Here is an 18,892-nt window from a genome sequence, read left to right as displayed (position 1 = left end):
GACATAAGAAAGGAAGTACAGTATCTTGTTGAACTTGTCCAAGATTCATAAACAGATTATGATACAACATAGTTATGATTTTGTAATAAGAAACGTGTACTCCAAGCCACAACACACACTCAGTGTGTGTAAAAGAGACAGCCCACATAATCCCTCTTTTTTCGATTCTCACTAATTTCTTCATCAAACGCCTTATTCATCTCCTTTTAAATCAGTAAATTAGTAGGTTTAATAATATTATATAATAATCTATAGGTTTGGAGTTTGATGGGCTTTTGCTGTGCAGGAAGAAGATTATGATGAGGAAGTCTTTTAAAGATTCACTTAAAGCTCTTGAAGCTGATATTCAGCATGCTAATACTCTGTATTTTTCTTTTCTTTACCTCTCTTTATCTTTATTTCACTCACTATTCATTACTTTTTCCTGGTACTGATTTGAAGAATGTTTCGAACTTCAGTTATGTCTTTGGTTTACTTCATGTTTGGATTATTTTGATTGATTTGTTCAGTTGTTCTTCACTGTTAACCCATTGATATAAACGATTCTAAAATTTTGTTGATATGTTAAATTTTCAAGCTTTAAATTCGTTGATGCCTTGATGTTGATGGGCTATTCATTTTTTTGGCACTACAGAGATATTATCAATATATTAGATTTTTAATTAGTACGCGGGAGAAAGCATTCGAAACCATGAACTTGTGTTGGGGAGGGCTGGGGAAATAGCCTTCGCCGCTACTTTATATGTGATTTCATTATGGCCATTTGTTTTGTTTGTCAGGATCTCTGAGTTTGACTAGGCTGTTTGAAGAATTAATTCATCTATATCAGAGTTTTTTGGATTTTTGTTTTTTTTGAAATGCAGGGCTTCTGAGTATCCGAAGGAGTATGATGGCGCTTGCTTGCAAATGAGATTGTCGTACAGTTCTTGTGCTCATCTTTTTTTCTTTCTTATTCAATGGAGCGATTGTCATCTTGCTGGTGCCCTTGGATTGCTCAGGATATTAATTTATAAGGTTGCAAAATAAATTTATGCATATACCGTTTTGTTGTCTGTGGCACCGTTTGAAACGAATTATGTTTGATTGGATTGGTGCAGGCATATGAGGGTGGCAAGACATCAATGTACATTCATGAGAGGAAAGCTAGTATAAGAGAGTTTTATGGTCAGTGAGACTTGGGAAATGTTATTGAAATGTTTTTTGTAGTGACTTTTTATATGAGTTGTCACTCTACTTTCGAAGTGTCAACTGCTTGGATGTTACTCTCTTGTTTAGTCTGAAAATAGTTTAGTACTTGTGAATTGTGATCTACAATTTGTTGGTTACTTTGCAGAACACATTTTAGCATTAATCCTCACATTATCTAATCAATGCCTAGGTGTGATCTTCCCGTCGTTGTTGCAACTTCAAAGAGGGATCAGTGATACTGAAGATAGGAAACAAAAAGAGCTTTGTGCAACCAAGTATAGACGAAGAGAGGAGATGGACGGAGATGAGCTGAACGAAACTGAAAAGGAGAGAGAGGAGGAATGTGGCATTTGCATGGAGATGAACAGCAAGATTGTTTTGCCCAGTTGCAATCACACATTGTGTATGAAGTGCTATAGAAATTGGTAAGGAACTTACTACTACTTCTGTTCACTAACGGCAGATTAGCGGATTCTTTGCACAAACTTTCTAGTGATGATAAATTAGTGCCTAATGTTATGCAACTTTAAAAGCAAAAGCTCTGATAGAAAACATTGGCATGGTTCACTAACAGCTTCCTAAATAAGCTGGAGTAACTCCACAGTCTACATCAGTGTGCACCTATTACATATTTTGATCAATTTTCACATTCCAGTCTGCTCTCAGTCTTTTTCCTTTGCCAGCTGCTACTCTTGTTTTCTTTATGAAGTTGCACATTTGAATTAGCATGAGACATGTCATCTAAAACTCTTCTAAGTTGGTGCCATTAGCTAATATGTACCATAGCTACAGCCAAGAGCCTACATGGCTAACTTGCTCACATATGCTTAAAATAAGAGGCATCCATTAAGTCCTGAAATTTGAAGGGGCTTCAAGATATAAAGAGTGAGCTTAGGTATCATATATGCCCTTGTCAAAAAAAGGTACTATTATTTTTGCCACCTGTGTAGATATTACTGCCTTGTATCTTGAAAATATAGTTGCATGTAATGTTTCTGTTGTGTAAGTGAAAATGCGACTCAATTAGTAATCTCAATTTGACTAATGCTAGTCTGCGGAGTGATATCACTTAAACACGAGTTCTTGTAAAGAAATGCTTGCTCGTAGCCCCTAGGTGAGGTGTGATAGGCAATCGGCCTTTTACAAGCTATTATAAATTTACATTCAAGTTGCAAACCCAGTAGGTGCTAGGTGCCCAGTGGGTTCAGGGGCACCCACTGGACAACATATAGTATAGGTCCGCCTATTTTTACAAAATTTTCTGTTTTTCCTGATTGCATACACAAACATTTTTGATGCCAATGATACAATTCTTGCAGGCATTCTCGTTCTAAATCATGCCCATTCTGTCGGGACAGTCTTAAGAGAGTAAACTCTGCTGATCTTTGGATCTACATTAGCACTGATGACATTATAGACTTCACCTTCATAGCAAGGGAAAGTTTAAAGAGACTTATTATTCACATCAAGAAGTTGCCTATGGTTGTTGCAAATCCGACCACAGTTTCATATAATTCCCATTTCTGATTATGGTTTGGTAGATGGTAAAATTATTCTGTACATAAAACTTGACGGCCTCTACAACATTTGATTTATTTGTTTGGATACATTAATTAGGATCTACATTGTAGAGAAATCGTGCCCAGCTTCATGGATGATGTACAGATTGATTTTATATGACAGATTAAGTGAATACAAAGCATATTTCAAATGCTGGTTTAGTATTTTTATGTTGAATGGCAAGTAATTTCCTAATCCACTGAATTTTAAAGTTACAGTATAAATGTATTTGCAGTTACAGCTTCAGAATTTAGATGTAACTTGCCTCCATGCATCAGTTAAATCATGTCGATTTAGGACATTTATCGGAAATCGGAACTATTTTTGGATAAGAGTACTGCTCTATTTTTTGTCAAATATAAAAAAGAATTTACAAAAAAAGAAAAAAAAATCCAGCTGAGATAAATAAAATGTGTTAGGTAACCGTGTGAAATTCATGTTGCAACTTGCGAAGTAGTAATTTTAAAAAGGGATTTGGTGTGCCCAATAATCACTAACTCCCATATAAATGTCCTCTTCTTATTAACGGTTGAATAATAAAAGTAAATGGCCCCTAATGACTAATGCAATTTAGCACACATATAACACGTATTAGAAAGACCGATTTAAAAATGTAATGCAGCACACGTATAAAAAGCATTACTCAAAATTCCCCTCTATTTCACAAACATTCCCCTCTATTTCTTCTTCCGACATCTCTCGCCATCTGTTGTTTCTCTCTGTAAGTATATTTTCTCTTTGTATTCATTATAAACATTAAATATTTCCAAAGTGAGCTCTTCAATTTCGTCAGATTCAATTTGGTCCGAAACGTAGTCGTCCCTAAGGTGCTTGATACAATGCCCCTTATAAAAACATTAAATAAACTTAGATATACATAAGCGGTGATTTTACTTTTCAGCGTTTTTGGATATCAGATTTACATATATAATGACCACATTGCTAAGTCTTATGTACCATAATAGTAATTTTTCAATACTGATACTTATTTGACTATGCTGACAAGCTACATATATTAAGTTGAAATGTTAATATACAAACATCTTCTTGTATTTGATGGTTTGGATTATAAGTCTGAACTTGTTCCTTTTTTTTAACGTAGAAGCTTTACTTGACATGATGAGCAAATAGTGTGACACGTATGCCTACGAGAACCATGTTTGTTGTGAGGTTATCTTGCGTGCACTGTGTAGTGTATTAGATGTGCAAATATTTTATAAATTATATAAGCTCATGTTCGGATAATTATAGTACTAATTCTAGTACATTTATGTATGTTGTTATGAGTTTTTAATTTTTATATTGATGTACTGATGCTTATTTCGTACAACAAAATGGAATATCTTATGTTGTTATATGTTCGTGCAGGGTTTGTTCTATGGAGATAAATGAATATTTACCCCATCACATGATCTTCAAAATACTCTTATTACTCCCGGTAATTTCACTTCTTCGTTGCAAATCTGTTTGCAAATCTTGGCTATCTATCGTATCAGACCCCCATTTCATCCAAACACACCTTAAAATTTTTAACACAGAACAGCCATCTCTGCACAACATTGCGTTAGTACTTCATTTTAATGTTTTGAAAAATCAACAAGATCAGGATCCACTCCCTGTAGTAATTCTCCATTCTCGTGAACACTCTTCTTGTATAAGCCTTCCACCTCGGTTTAATGTAATGGTCTTGTTTGTTTCCGTGATTACTTTAGTAAGTTTTTTTGTGTTTGGAATCCTTCGACTAAATGCTTTAAAATGCTTCCTACCCCCAATAAAACAACTGAGGGCATTTCGGTTAAGTTAGGATTTGGTTATGATTCTGTTTCGGATGATTATAAGCTTGTTCGGATTTTGGTTTCGAAAGTTAGTGATATGGTGGAAGCGGAGTTGTATTCAGTCAATGCTGATCGCTGGAAAGAGATTGAGCTTCCTAAAGCGGTACAAAATGCCTGGCCTTTTATTAATTTCATAACCGTTCATGAAATAAATGGGATATTATATATGGTTGATTATACCGTGCTAGTGTCATTTGATTTGCATACTGAATTGTTTGAAGTGTATCCGTATCCTGACTCCGTGAAGAGAATACGGAATTTGACTTCTTTGATTTTTGAAGGTTCCATTGCTATGATCTTTAAGACTGCTTTTGGTGATGGATCGGTCTATAGTCTATGGACCTTGGATGATGATTGTGACAAGGTGTGTTGGTCTAAAAAGTTCAATCTCGAGCCTGATTTGGAGATAGATCAGGTAGATCTTTATTTGGGCGGTGGACAATTTGTTGCACAAGATTTTCGTGTATCTCGATTCTTCTTATATGACCTTATGAAGAAAGAGACAACAAGGTTACTCCTTTCAGTTGATGATAAAATGATCTTATCATGTGTCAAACACACAGAGAGTCTTGTTTCCCTTCGTGGGTTTGAACAAGTAGAGTACAGTGGTCCAGAGTTGTGGTTTGAATGAAGAAACAATGCCCAACGTATCTACCATCTCAAAACTATGAGCTTTTTTTCAATCAAAGTTACGGGGAAGTAAAGTTAGCTAACTTAACTCTTGATTCAGGTTATGCCGTTGCATATTTATTAGAGGACTTTAAATCCGTAGTATATGAATCGTTTGGAAGATGTATGCTCTAAGTTTTAGACTGGCTAGCCTATTGTATTAATTTCACTATGCCGGTCTTTACTTGCCTTAGTTACTTAAGTTCCAAAATTCTGGTGGCAAGTGTGCTTATAAATTGTGGATAGATTACAAGTGTTTCAGTGCTTATAAATTGTGGATAGATTACAAGTGTTTCAGTGCTTCGTTTGTGTCTGCTCTGTTGATTGGCTTCTTCTTTCACTAAACATTGTTAATATGCATACACCAACTTGGCTTCATTTGGTTTGATGCCTTTGGCATCTTTCATTTGATTTATCTAGAATGTGTGTATAATGCACTGACTGTTCAATTAAATGAGAAAAGCTCCTAATATAGTAGCATGACAGAAATAAATATACTACTTGTAGCCTTAAAATATAATCTCAATACTGCCATGATCTATTCGCAGACCGTGACGATCCTTAACTTAGGACCTACAATTTATCAAAACAAATTGTCCTTCAGTACAGATGGCCCAGAAGGATAAGCCTGTAGGATACAACATTAATAGTTCAGTATATCTCCACTGTCCAAGACACATTTTGTTTTTGATGTATGTCATGTAAATCTTGTAATGGCCTTGTTTTCTTGGGCGATTTCGAGAATGATTTTATCCTATCTACTATTCTGTAGCCCAAAGGAATTGCCAGCTAAATTTCATAGTCGCCTTGATCTAAGTAGGTTAAGTTTTTGATTATATCTCCGTTAATTACTACAAGTTTGTTGGGATCTCTCATGATAAAATTGCAGGAGGCATAAGTACTGGAGGTAAATTCCAAGTAGAAGGAAATCTCAAGAGAATTTTTCAAGTTAATAAAGCAAGGTTTTATGTATACAGAGCTTGTTTGTCCGTTCATAAAATCCATTAGTCTCTCTTTGATCTTTATAGACTATTATTCATTAGCAAACACTTCGAAACACCCTCATGATGCAAGTTTATCCCTGCCTTCCAAATATGACGCTCCATTTCGAGCAGGATTAAATGTTACATCTGAATAAACAGATAAATTATAAGATGAAAAATTTGACATGTGTGAAGCCTAGCTCTAGCACTATATGTAGCGGCTCTAGTACTATTGCCATAAATAGTTACATAATAATGTATATACAGACAACAAAATGAGGTGGTCTTAAAATAAGTAATTTATGACTTATAATTAATAAGTGACTTAAAAATGATAAATAGATGAATACTTATAAGTTATGTAAGTATAAGTTATGTAAGTGTTTGGTTAATTTTACTTATAAGTCAGAATTTTTTTAACTTAAATGAATTAAAATAAATAATTTTTAAATATTATCATCTTAATTCATAACTTTTAAATTAACTTAACATTTAAAAACATATATTTAAAAAACTAAAATTAATAAAAAAGTGAAAAATCAAAATAAGTTGAGAAAAAGTATGTCGTTACTAACATTCAACTTATTAGCTTATAAGTTGTAAATTCGACTTATAAGTTGGGTCGACAAACAGTCCCATAATATATGTAGATGAATAAGTGCAAGCTACAAAGACAAATGAAGATGCAAATGCTAAGAATATCAAAGCAATTGAATCAAAGTTTGCGGGAGCTGATTAACAAGGTCTAGTAAACACAAGCCATGTAGGAAACTAAAACAATTTATAAGCACACATGTGTATGAGTGAACCAGGAGATGAGAAGCATACCGAAATAATGTTACAGAAGGGTAATTAGCCTATATAAAGTGTTAGGCTTAATTAGCCTATATAAAATGCTGGGCTTGCTAAGTATACCTAACTCCACATTAGTATGATATTGTCCGCTCTGAGCTGAGCCCACACGGATTTATTTTTGGGTGATTCGGAAAAGGCCTCATACTATTTGAGTTATCTGGCTACTTATATGCTAGCAATCTGCCCATCGCACAAATTATGCGGGACAACTCCTAACAATCACCCCTTCACATATCGGGCTCGACACCTGTCGAATCTGCCACCTGATTGTGAATCTGCTCCCCCTGGACCCATACTGGAATCCTTCTAACTTTCTGACTCCACATAGGCCCATACTGGAATGCCCACATGCCTATTCCTTGAGCACATACTGGTTTAGCCCATCTGCCATTTTCCAGGTCCATTCCGTGAGCACGTCTAAGATTGTTTTGGGACCGTTACAACCTGAAGCTCTGATAGGCTAAATCCGCATGGTTTTGTTTTGGGCATATCCCAAAAGGCCTCATACTAATGAAGTTATCTGTCTGTTTATATTTTAGCAATCTGCCCCTCCCACAAACGATGTGGGACAACTCCTAACAATCTCCCCCTTCACACATAGGGCTCGACACCAGTAGAATCTGCCACCTGATTGTGTGATCTGACTCCCCTTACCAATACTGGAATCCTTCTAGCTTTCTGGTTCCCTTTAGCCCCATATTGGAAAGTCCACCTGCATCCCCCTTAAGCCCACCCTGAGTAGCCAATATGCCGCTTCCTAGGTCCATTCTGAATCCCATATGAGATTGTTATTAACCGTTATAACTTGAACCTTTGCTAACACTTGTTGGGCTTGCTAAGCAGGGCTAACCCACATTAGTATGATATTGTCCGCTCTGGGCCGAGCCTGCACGGATTTGTTTTTGGGTAATTCCCAAAAGGCCTCATACTATTCGAGTTATCTGGCTACTTATATGCTAACAATCTGCCCCTCCCACAAACGATGTGGGACAACTCCTAACATAAAACTTATTAGAACATTCAACTTTCAAATAGTTCACACAATAATGCATGTAAATTTCAACATATAACAACTCCACTACATTGATTAGTTAAGATTTGAATCAAAAGCAAAGTTAACTACTCCACTTCTAAGAACTTCGACTAAAAGAAGGTTTTTGTTTTATTGTGACGAAACAACGTTGTCCGTTGTTTCTTGTTTCTTCGTTAGTACTATAGTTGTTGACCATTTTATTCTCTACTTGTCCAAACCCTTGAAGGGAAACAAGCCTCCATATGTACTTGACAGCTGATAAGATTTCTCTATCGCCAAGACGAAAGAGTACCCTCCTTGTCTCTTTCTTTTCAAGGTCATACCAGAACAATCCATTATGAAAATCTTGTGCAACAAACTGTCCACTACCCAAACAAAGATCTACCTGGTTTATTGCAAATGCAGGCTCCAGATTTACCTTTTTATTACAACACACATTACCACAAACATTGTCCAAAGTCTATAAACTATATATCGGTTCATCACGGCCAACTGCAGTGCTGAAAATCATAGCAATAGAATCTTCAAAAATCAAAGAAGGTAAATTCTTTTTACCATTCACAGAGTTAGGATACAGATACACTTCAAACACCTTGTTATGCAAAATAAACGACACTAGAACATCAACACCAACCAAATACAACACCCCTTCAGTAGCACGAACATGTATTGTAGTCATAATAGGCCAAGCATTTTGTACCACTTTAGCCAGCACAATCTCTTTCCATTTTCCAATAATCATTATTTACGGATTACAACTCCGCTTCAACTACCATAGTACTGTTGGAAAAATTCTATAACAGGCAACAATAGGGCAATTATATTTAATTAAAATTAGAATTCAAGAACAGGCAACCAAAAATAATTAACAAAGCAAATCATGCAGTTCAAATAAATTTGATAATTAGAAACAACAATATTAAATAATAACGAGAAAGAAACCTTGTCTATATTATAGTTTTAATATTGTATAACAGCTGAGTTGCCGAATCTTGTAAAAGACACAACTGTTCTCGAAGAGATATTCGGCCCACCTATGTTGTGTTGGGATATTGTGAATTCACTTCCACGATAAAATAACAACAAAACAATCCGTTAAAGGACAACAAAGCTCAACAACGACCATACCTCAATTCTCCAAAAAATATATATGTATGTATATTTGGGAGAAAGGGATAGGCTAGCTTGGGTTCTTATCTCTCCCTTAATCCCTTTTTTCCCTATATATATATATTATCATATATAAAATATATATTTCAGAGCCCAATTATTTTTATTTACATAATAATCCTTACTCTTTTTTATATATTAATATAAATATATATGGCCTTGACTCAGGACGCTCAAGGCCTTTAGATTGTTCATGTCAAGGACTTGATACTGACAGTCAAGGCCTTTAGAACGCTTTTGTTTGCATGCCTTGAGGTGGAATCTCAAGCCCTTGATCTTGACTTAGACAATACACAACACATGCACTCCATACAAAAACATATCTTTGTACTTATTTTTAAATGGATTACACTAACAAAATTACTTAGATCCATATCTGAAATTTTCGAAAATTGCGTAAGGAATCTATCATATTAAAACTCCAATCTTTCAATTTTTTAACAAGTACCACTTATTAAACTCGGACACAGAATCCTAAAAAACTTGTAATCATCACAAACAAAATCATAATCAAATCCTAATTTTAGCGGACAAGTATCTATTTTTTTGTTCGGGGTAGGGAGTATTTTAAAGCGAAGGATTCCAAACATAAATACTATGATTCAAGTGATATTATCGAGAGACAAACAAGACCATTGCAATAACCAATATACTAAGACACCAGGAGAAAACCAATAATCATTCTGCATCATATTTCCTTTTTATTATCAAAGCAATGTTGAGGAAAGAGTGTTAAAATGATATGAACTTCAAGAATCTTATATGTGTTTACATAAATGAAATGCAGAAAGGTTGAAGATGAATATCAAAGTACTAAACTCTTATTGATTGAAATGCAGTGTATTTACAATACTGAAGAATAAAAGTTAAATTTTTATAAATTGCATCGGCTCTATTTATACAAAAAAATGGGAAGTAACTAACTAACTAACTAACTTAACAACTAAGCAACAGATGGATCCAGCTAAGCAACGGGTGGCAGGTCCACGTGGAGATAGAACTGTCAAGTAACTCCAACACCCCCCTCAAGTTGGAGGGTAGAGAAACTACACCCAGATTGGAAAGAAGAGTATTATGATGAATATCGGTGAGAGGTTTAGTCAAGGCATCTGCTAACTGGAGAGTGGTAGGTATATAGGACAAAGAAATGAGACCTGAGCATAATTTTTCTTGTACAAAATGACAAATTAAGTCAATATGCTTAGTGCGTTCATGATAAACAAGGTTCCTGGAAATGTAGATAGCAACTTGACTATCACTTTTAACAGGAATATGAGTGGTACCAGGAACTTCAGAATCAGATAACAAATGAGATAACTAAGATAATTTTGTTGTTAAAAGTCTCATGGAGTGATATTCAGCTTCGGCAGAAGACGGAGACACAGTATCTTTGATTTCCATGAAATTAAACTATCACCCAAAAATATGACAAACCACTGACATATTTTCTGGAATTGGGACAAGCATCCCAGTCTGAATCACAATAGGCTTTAATACCAAAAGATGGAGTAGAACTAAAAAATAAACCTTGATGTGGATCCTTTTTAATGTATCTGAGAACATGAATAACAACATCCTAGTATGGTTGTCTAGGAGATGACATAAACTAACTAAGGTGTTGAACACTAAATGAAAGATCATGTCATGTATATGTTAAGAAAATTAGTTTCCCAACCAACTTCCTATACTGAAATGGGTCAGGATAAAGATCTCCTTGATCATAGAATAACTTGGTAGTAACATCTAGATGGCTAACAACTGATGGAAGATCAAGACAATTGAATTCAACAAGTAGTTCTAAAGTGTACTTCCTCTGCGAAACAACCATACCAGATGGAATCTTATTGAATTCAAGTACCAAGAAATAATGCAAATCACTCAAGTCCTTGATTTTGAAAACAGAATCCAAAAATGCTTTGATGGAAGAAATGTATGAAGGATTGTTGCCAACCAAGAGTATGCCACCAACATACACAGCCATGAAGACCACATAATCACCCTCCTTCTTGTAAAATAGGGAAAGATCATTGTTAGATTACTCATAACCTCTGGTGAGTAAGACAGGTCCCAATTTAGAATACCATTCCCTGGAAGCCTGTTTTAAACCATTATAGGGATTTTTGAAGAAGGAGGACAAGAAAAGGATCATCAAGATGAAGACCATGTGGAGGTTTTATATAAATTATCTCATGCAAATCTCCATGGAAAAATGCATTATTAACATCCAATTGATGCATTTTCCAACCATTTTTCATTACAGTAGTTATTAGGGTTCCAATAATAGTCATTTTGATCACAGTGGAGAAGGTTTCAGTGCAATATATGCCATCTTTTTGAGTAAATCCTTTAACAACTAATCTAGACTTATACCTTTCGATAGAACCATCTGCATGATGCTTGATTTTAAAAACCCATTTACGAGAAATTGCTTTATTGCCTGGTGGAAGAGGTACAATTGACCAAGTATTATTTGATTTTAAGGCTGAAAATTCAGAGGCAGTGGCTTGTTGCCATTTTGGATAAATGATATCATTTTCATATGAAGCAGGTTCAATGGTAAGAGGCATAGAGTGAATAAAATTGACATTGCAATAAGCAATAGAAGTGGGAATTGGTGAAGTAGAATGACTTAAGGAAGATAATGTACAAGTGCAAGCAGAACTTGAACAAGTAAAATGAGTCAAAGGATGAACATAATCATGAAGATAAGATGGAAATTTGTGAGTTCTAGTAGAATTTCTATTCAATTGAGTAGAATCAGAAGTAAGAAAGTCTGAAATAGTATGATCAGAGGAGGAATAGTGTGAATTTTCTGACATATCTGATATGTCTAGTATTGCTGATATTTATGGGACTACAGATGGTGAGATAAGTGAATCAGGAATAGTAAAATCAAGAGTTTAAAGAAGAAGAAACTTCTCTATAGGAGCAGAGATGAATGGGAAAATAGTATTAAAGAATACATCACCCCTAGATACTTGAACTGTATTATTAGACAAATTTAAGAATTCATATGGCTTTTTACCATCAAGGTAGCCTAAAACGACACAGGGATAGGCTCTTAGAGAAAACTTATTTTTGTGAGGTTTGTGAACAGTAATAAAAGCTAAACATCCAAACGATCTCAAGTGAGTATAAGAGGGTGTTGATTTAAAAAGTATCACATATGGTGATAAGCCTTTCAGAACTTTGGAAGGAAATATATTAATTAAGTGGAAGTTAACACACTCTCACCCCAATACTGAATTGGTAATTTTGACTGAAATAAAAGAGCTATAAAGGTTTCAAGTAGATGTTTATGTTTCTTTTCCATAACACCATTTTGTTGTGGTGTGTGTGGATAGGAAGTCTGATGTAAATATCCCTTAGAAAGAAGAATGCAGTAGCCTCTTTAATAAGACCTAGTTCAAGAGCATTATTAGTTCTTACAGATTGAACATGACTTTTGAATTGAGTTTCTACCATGGTAATGAAATACTTAACAACGTTAAATGCATTACTTTTGCAGGTAAGCAAGTGGATCCATGTTGTTCTAGTAAAATCATCAACCAAAGTAATAAAATATCTATATTTATTTTGTGTTGGAGTGTGGTAAGGGCCCCATATATCAACATATATGAGTTCAAATTTTTGACTAGTATGGATATGACTATGAGGAAAAGGTAACTTGTGTTGTCTTGCCTTAGCACAAACTTCACAAACAAGAATTTTCTGAATAGTAGCATAACCAATACTAAAAGGAAAAATAGTCTTTAATTTTGACAAGGTAAGTTCTCCAAGTTTGGTATGCCTGACCATGGCATTTGAATTACAAATAGAATAAAATGCAATACTACAAGGGATTGAAGCCTACTTTGAGATGGGGGAAATATGTAGAGACCTCTGTGAGATTTACCAAGAGCCAGTGGCTTTTTCAGAGAAGAGCCCTATACGTAGAATAAGTCATTAGTAAACATGACAACACTCTCTAATTGATGTGTCAGTTTGTTAATGGATAAAAGATTAAATTTGAAATGGGGCACATAAAGAACTCAAGTAAGAGTAATTTCAGATGAAAGTGGAACTTTTCCTATTTGTGTGATTGAAACTATATGACCATTTGGTAATGAGATTGTTAATGGACTTGAGAGATTATGTAATTCATAGAATAAATCTTGGGAAAAACACATATGATCACTAGAATCACTATAAATTATCCATGTGTAACCAGTTGAAATAATACCAGCAAAATTAGTATTGATTGAGGTTGAAATGGTACCAACAAAATTAACATATGATACTAGAGATTGTGATATCTGAGAAGATGATGCAGTCTTGAGGAGAGCCATGAGCTGTGAGCAAAAATTTGGTGAAAGTCCACTAGTATGTGATAGAGACGGTGCAACTTGTGCATTATGTGGAGTCTGAGAGATTTGTTGATCCTGAATATCAGGTCCTTTAACATGAGTAACAAACTTCTTATTCTTTGTAAATTTGAAATTTGGTGGAAATCCATGAAGTTTATAACACTTGTCAATGAGTTGACCAGATTTTTTGCAATAATTGCAGTAAGGAGATGATTTCTTAACATCAGTTGCTTTCTTAGAATACATATTAGATTGAGGCTTCTATGAATTCACATTCAAAGATGCAGAGTCTGGTAAAAAGTGTCCACTGAAATGGATCTCTCTCTGAGATTCTTCTTGTAACAGTAGACCATAAACTTGGCCTATAGTAGGTAGAAGAGAACTCATAAGGATTGCCTTTCATGAAAGCATATGAGTCATTTAGACCCATCATAAATTGAATGACTCTTTGGTCTTGCTGGAATTTTGACAATTCCTGAGATGCTCCGCAAGTGCATCCACAAGTACAAGTTGAAACCAGAAAAAGGGAGTCAATGTCATCCCACAATATTTTGATTTTAGTGAAATAATCAGCAATGTTCTTTGTAATGACCCCAATTTTTGAGAAATTTTGAAACCCTTATGAATAGTGTTTTTGCTGAACGAGAAAACTTTTCATGCCACGCTATGTAGGGTTCTGTTATTGATCTTATGGGATATTATTAGTACTCTATGTGGTATATAAGTGTATGTAAAGATCGTCAGAATCCAATTCCGAACACTTTGATTTTTCCCGGAAATCCACAAGATACGGAGAGAATTGAGTATAAGGTAACAGGATAAAAAGGATTGAAATTAAAGGATTATAGGAGAGGATCATAAAAGGAATATAATATATTGAGAAAGGTTAAGGGAACCTAAGTAATAAGATCCCGGGTATGATCCCTCAAACGATAAACGAGAACGAAAGATAAGCGAACCGTAAAACAAATAAGTGACCAAGAGACAAGCTTGTACAAGAAGCCAGGGATTGTGACATCATCAAACCACAAGGTGTGGACAAGTGGGAGCATAATGACATGTGCAAGGTGACATAAGCATGACATGGGAAGGAAGGAGGTGTGGTGGCTTTGTAACCACACAAATCCAAGGGCAAGAAGGTAATTGACTAAAGCAAGCACAAAAACCAATCAACCAAGCCAAGTAAAATCATTTTCATCAAAAATCAAAAGCAACCAAGGCTTTGTTCTTCATTGCTCACGGCTTTTCACTATTCAAAAGGCAAGAGAAATTCAAAATCCAAGATCCAAGCTTCCTAAATTGGTAAGATAATTCCCTAATCATCTTCATGCTTAGTTAGGACTATATCATGAGTTTAAGCCATTAATTCCTTCTCAATCTTCTTCATTTAATCAAAGAAGAAGACAATGAATAGTGTTTTCAAGTTTTTAACTTGAACTTTTTCTTGTTTTTCTTGAAGATCCAAGCATTCTTAAGACTTCTCAAAGCTTCTTAAGGCTTCCTAGCTCCACCCACCACTTCAAGGAAGGTATACCATCTCCAAACCCTAGATTCCTATATATTATAAGATGATTTTGATTAGTGGGTTGATATTGTAGTTTGTTGTTATGATTTAGAGTTTGGGATTTGGAATGGTAGTGAAATGGAATGGTAATTGTTGTGGTTTTGATTTAAAGGAACTTAAGTATGATTAAAGTTAAGTTTAGGCATAAGTATGAATGATTAAATTGAATTGGTTGGGGTTGTTATGATGTGATAAGGATTGATGTTGGTTGTATGTTAGATTTGAGGTTGGTTTGTGGTTGGTTTTGTATGGTTTAAAATTGGGAAATCGCGTAAACATAGCCGTCGTAACGTCCGATTTTCTTTGGACTGTTTTTGTGCATAGCATTATGACCCGAGAACCCCCTGCTAGATTATGACCACTGCCATGTTTAGATAGCTCATGTTACGAGCTTCGTTTTGATATGTAGTTCGTTCGATTCCGATGCACGGTTTAGGAGAAACGACCGTTTCAAGTAACGGCGTTTCACGAACGAAACATCTCCCCTCGCCTTACTTTGAAACATAGGTTAAAGACCAAAAAGGGTTAATTAATGTATGAAACATTTATGGTAAGTGTGTTAGGCAGTTGGTAAGACACCCGCGAAGGAATCGCTTTAAAACTCGTAAAGGTTAAATTATTAAAAATGGTGGAGCCGAGGGTACCCGAGTGACTTAAGCGAATCAGTGAGCGCAAAACTAGCGTTAGAGTCTAAGTTAGTTAAAGTATAGATTTACAAGTGATTTTGGTTTAATTCCAACTTACTTGTTGTTTATAGGTTACCAGACTCGTCCCGAGCCATTCGTAACCCCCAGTCGCTCAGGCAAGTTTTCTACCCGTTATACTGTTGCTGTGATGTAAATATATGTATATGCATTATCTTGTGATATTGCATGATTGTTATTAGCAAATTTTGCGATATATTGGAGCATGCTAATATGGTATATATGCATGTCTGTTTCGTAATCTGGTTATCTATCTGTTGATTTCAATGCTTATAGTTGCATAATACCTATGCTAGAAATAAGCAAGTAGTTGCGTATACCCTTAGTATAGGGGATAAAAGGTGAACATATTTCTAAACCGGGAGTCAATGTTCCCGAGTATATTATATATATATATATATATTTATTTATATATATATATATGGATATAGTTTTTAAAACTATTAATCGAATAAGGTTTATTCGATAACTTTAACTTTATTTTATTATTGAATATTATTTTGAATATTCATTCGAGGACTTATGACTCCTTTTACTTTATTAATGAATATTATTTTGAATATTATTCGAAGGCGTATGACTCCTTTTATTTATTTATCTGAATATTATTTGAATATTCATTCGAGGTATTATGACTCAGCTTATTTTATTTATTGAATATTATTTGAATATTCATTTGAGGATCTATGACTCCGATTATTTGCTGAGATATATTCTTTATTTTATTAAAGAATAAGGTGTCGATAATCAAACTTATTTTTGATTATTCAAATAAAGATATTACTTTCGTATAAGTATATCTTTGATTATTTGCTATTCATTTCAAGTATAAGTTTTAATACTTCTACTTCAATTATTTTATAAAGATTATTTTTTATGGGAATATTATTTAAATAATAATATTCAGACATTTTCTAAATATTCTGGGGACTGATTTACTTCATTAAATCAGTTTTACTCCAAACACTCTTTAAAGTGTTTTCGAGTCTTTAAAATGATTTTCAAAAGTTAGAGCGGATCCCAAAACTATTTTTATATTTAAGATCTTCCTTTTAAAAAGGGGATTTAAATACTCGCTCAAAACCTGGGGGATCCGGCTCGGTGGTGTGTTTTATATTCGCAACAAGGTTGCTGTCTTGGTAAAAGAGTTTTTGATTACTTACCCAATATTCGGGAAGTAAAATTCTTGGAACAAGTTAATCCATTAACAGGCATCGCCTGGGAAATATCGGTGAGTTTTCCTTTCCAACTAGGTACGACTTCTTGGTGGAGCCGTATCAACAAGTTTCTACTTGGGGAAAGGGGGAAACGAGCTTTACGTTTCAGAGTCATGGATTTCATCTGAACTAGGAGTGGCGTAAGTGGTCGAGTAGCGCCGGCCCAGCCTTATTATATTGGCCCAAATGGCCTGGAAGTTCCGCTAAGGCGGTCCATTCCTTAGGAGTTCAGTGTTCGGTTGACAAGTAAATCCGACAGGTTCTCCTCTACATGTAGAAAATGGTGGGGTTGTACTACTACGACTGATCATCGTAAGTGGTCTTCCTGGCGCGGCAAACTCCCGTAATGAGTTCATCATCCAATTGGATAATTTCTGCAACACTACCCAGAGCACTTCGATAGAAAGGCTACGGTTGGGCGATTGTTGAGTGTTGGCAGGGTCAAGTTTTCAAAATGATGTTTACATCAAATGAAGTATCTCATAACTTCATTTTATTTTGATGATATTTTAAAGGTTGAATCTATTCAAATCTTGTCTTGTAGTCTCATCTATGTGATGAACTTTTGAAACTGGTTATAACTTGAACGGTGGTAGTTCAAGTAGTATTGGGAAAGATATAAGTATATTGGGGTATTTGGTAACCTCATCTTTTAAACTTATATCTAGTTAATAATTGTCTTATGAATGACAAAGATTTTCAGAAAAACGTTGAGACAAGGTTAGATATATTAGATCACCTTGCAACGATATTTTTATACAGTTATACACTGGAACTTTGTGTATATTATGCATGGAAGAGGACTTCCAATATTTTGAAAAGTATATATGTATATATACTGAATATTTTGCGACTTCATCGCATTAAGATATCAACTTGGTTCATTTCTTTTGACCAAGACTTTCATGAGTATTATGAGTAGGCTCATATATTGTAAATCATTATACATATTATTTTGGTGGGCTTGCTGCTCACCCTTGCTTTATTTCTTCATCACACAACAACAGTTAGGAAAGATGGCCAGACTCCAGCAGACCCAGCGCAAGCGCGTGGGAAGCGTCCCGCGTCTTCCCGTTGATGTTGTAGCTGCTATAGCTGCAGAGGTAGATCTATTGTAGATCAGACCATCTACTTTTGAGAATCAATTATGTATAATTATAACTTGTGGCAGATAATGGCAATTAACTGTAAATTTATCAAGTAATCATTTTGGGTTGTAATAACTTTTAAATTGTGGATTCAAAGACTTGTACTTATTTAAATTTCATCTCTGAGACTATAACGGGTTGTGGTGTGTGTTAGTGTGGGGTCACAGCATAAGGTTATTATTATTAATTAAGTGAAGTGATATTGTGGAAAGAAAGACCGTGACGACCCGGATCCTCGACCCCGGATCTGGGGGTGTTACATTCTTAGTACCCTGACTGACTTCAGTAAGTTCCTTGTGTAACCCAAACAACTGTGCTCCAGTTGAAACACCATATCTCTCATCCAACTCTTTCCAGATTTCTTGTGCAGAGTTTAAGTATATGACACTTCTTCCTATAGACTTAGAAAGAGATCCTAAAATCCATGATATTACAATATCATTGAATCTGGACCATCTCTTATAAGAAGTGTATGTTACATCAGGTTTGGGGAGAGAGCCATCAACAAAATGGAGTTTATTCCTTGCAGAAAGAGCAATTGACATGGAGCGTTTCCAGTATCTAAAACCAATGCCATCAGAAACATCACTCACTAATTTCATGCTAGGGTTGTCTGATAA

At 35.0% G+C, this 18,892-nt stretch overlaps 1 protein-coding gene across 2 annotated transcripts; it reads left to right on the top strand.

Annotated features, from left to right (window-relative positions):
- Window positions 1–2,918, top strand: LOC141693928 (E3 ubiquitin-protein ligase AIRP2-like). 2 transcript variants are annotated; one of them, XM_074499120.1, is made up of 6 exons: window positions 1–214; window positions 287–364; window positions 864–1,014; window positions 1,098–1,164; window positions 1,379–1,613; window positions 2,508–2,918. In XM_074499120.1, the coding sequence occupies exons 2-6, from the start codon at window positions 297–299 to the stop codon at window positions 2,713–2,715; spliced, it is 729 nt and encodes a 242-aa protein (XP_074355221.1). In that variant the 5' UTR covers window positions 1–214; window positions 287–296; the 3' UTR covers window positions 2,716–2,918. The 2 variants fall into 2 exon arrangements, with proteins under 2 accessions (XP_074355221.1, XP_074355220.1); XM_074499119.1 differs by having other exon boundaries at window positions 2–364.
- Window positions 2,919–18,892: the final 15,974 nt, after the last annotated feature.

Source organism: Apium graveolens, chromosome 10, assembly GCF_009905375.1.
Source record: "Apium graveolens cultivar Ventura chromosome 10, ASM990537v1, whole genome shotgun sequence".
Classification (NCBI taxonomy): Eukaryota; Viridiplantae; Streptophyta; class Magnoliopsida; order Apiales; family Apiaceae; genus Apium; species Apium graveolens.
This window is presented reverse-complemented; position numbering and strand designations above follow the sequence as displayed.

Excerpts from the sequence above, each read along its gene's own strand:
- LOC141693928 (XM_074499120.1), top strand. The coding sequence starts at position 297 with ATGATGAGGAAGTCTTTTAAAGATTCACTTAAAGCTCTTGAAGCTGAT. Across the intron at positions 365-863 it reads ATTCAGCATGCTAATACTCT|GGCTTCTGAGTATCCGAAGG; the intron begins GTATTTTTCTTT and ends TTTGAAATGCAG. Across the intron at positions 1,165-1,378 it reads TAGTATAAGAGAGTTTTATG|GTGTGATCTTCCCGTCGTTG; the intron begins GTCAGTGAGACT and ends ATCAATGCCTAG.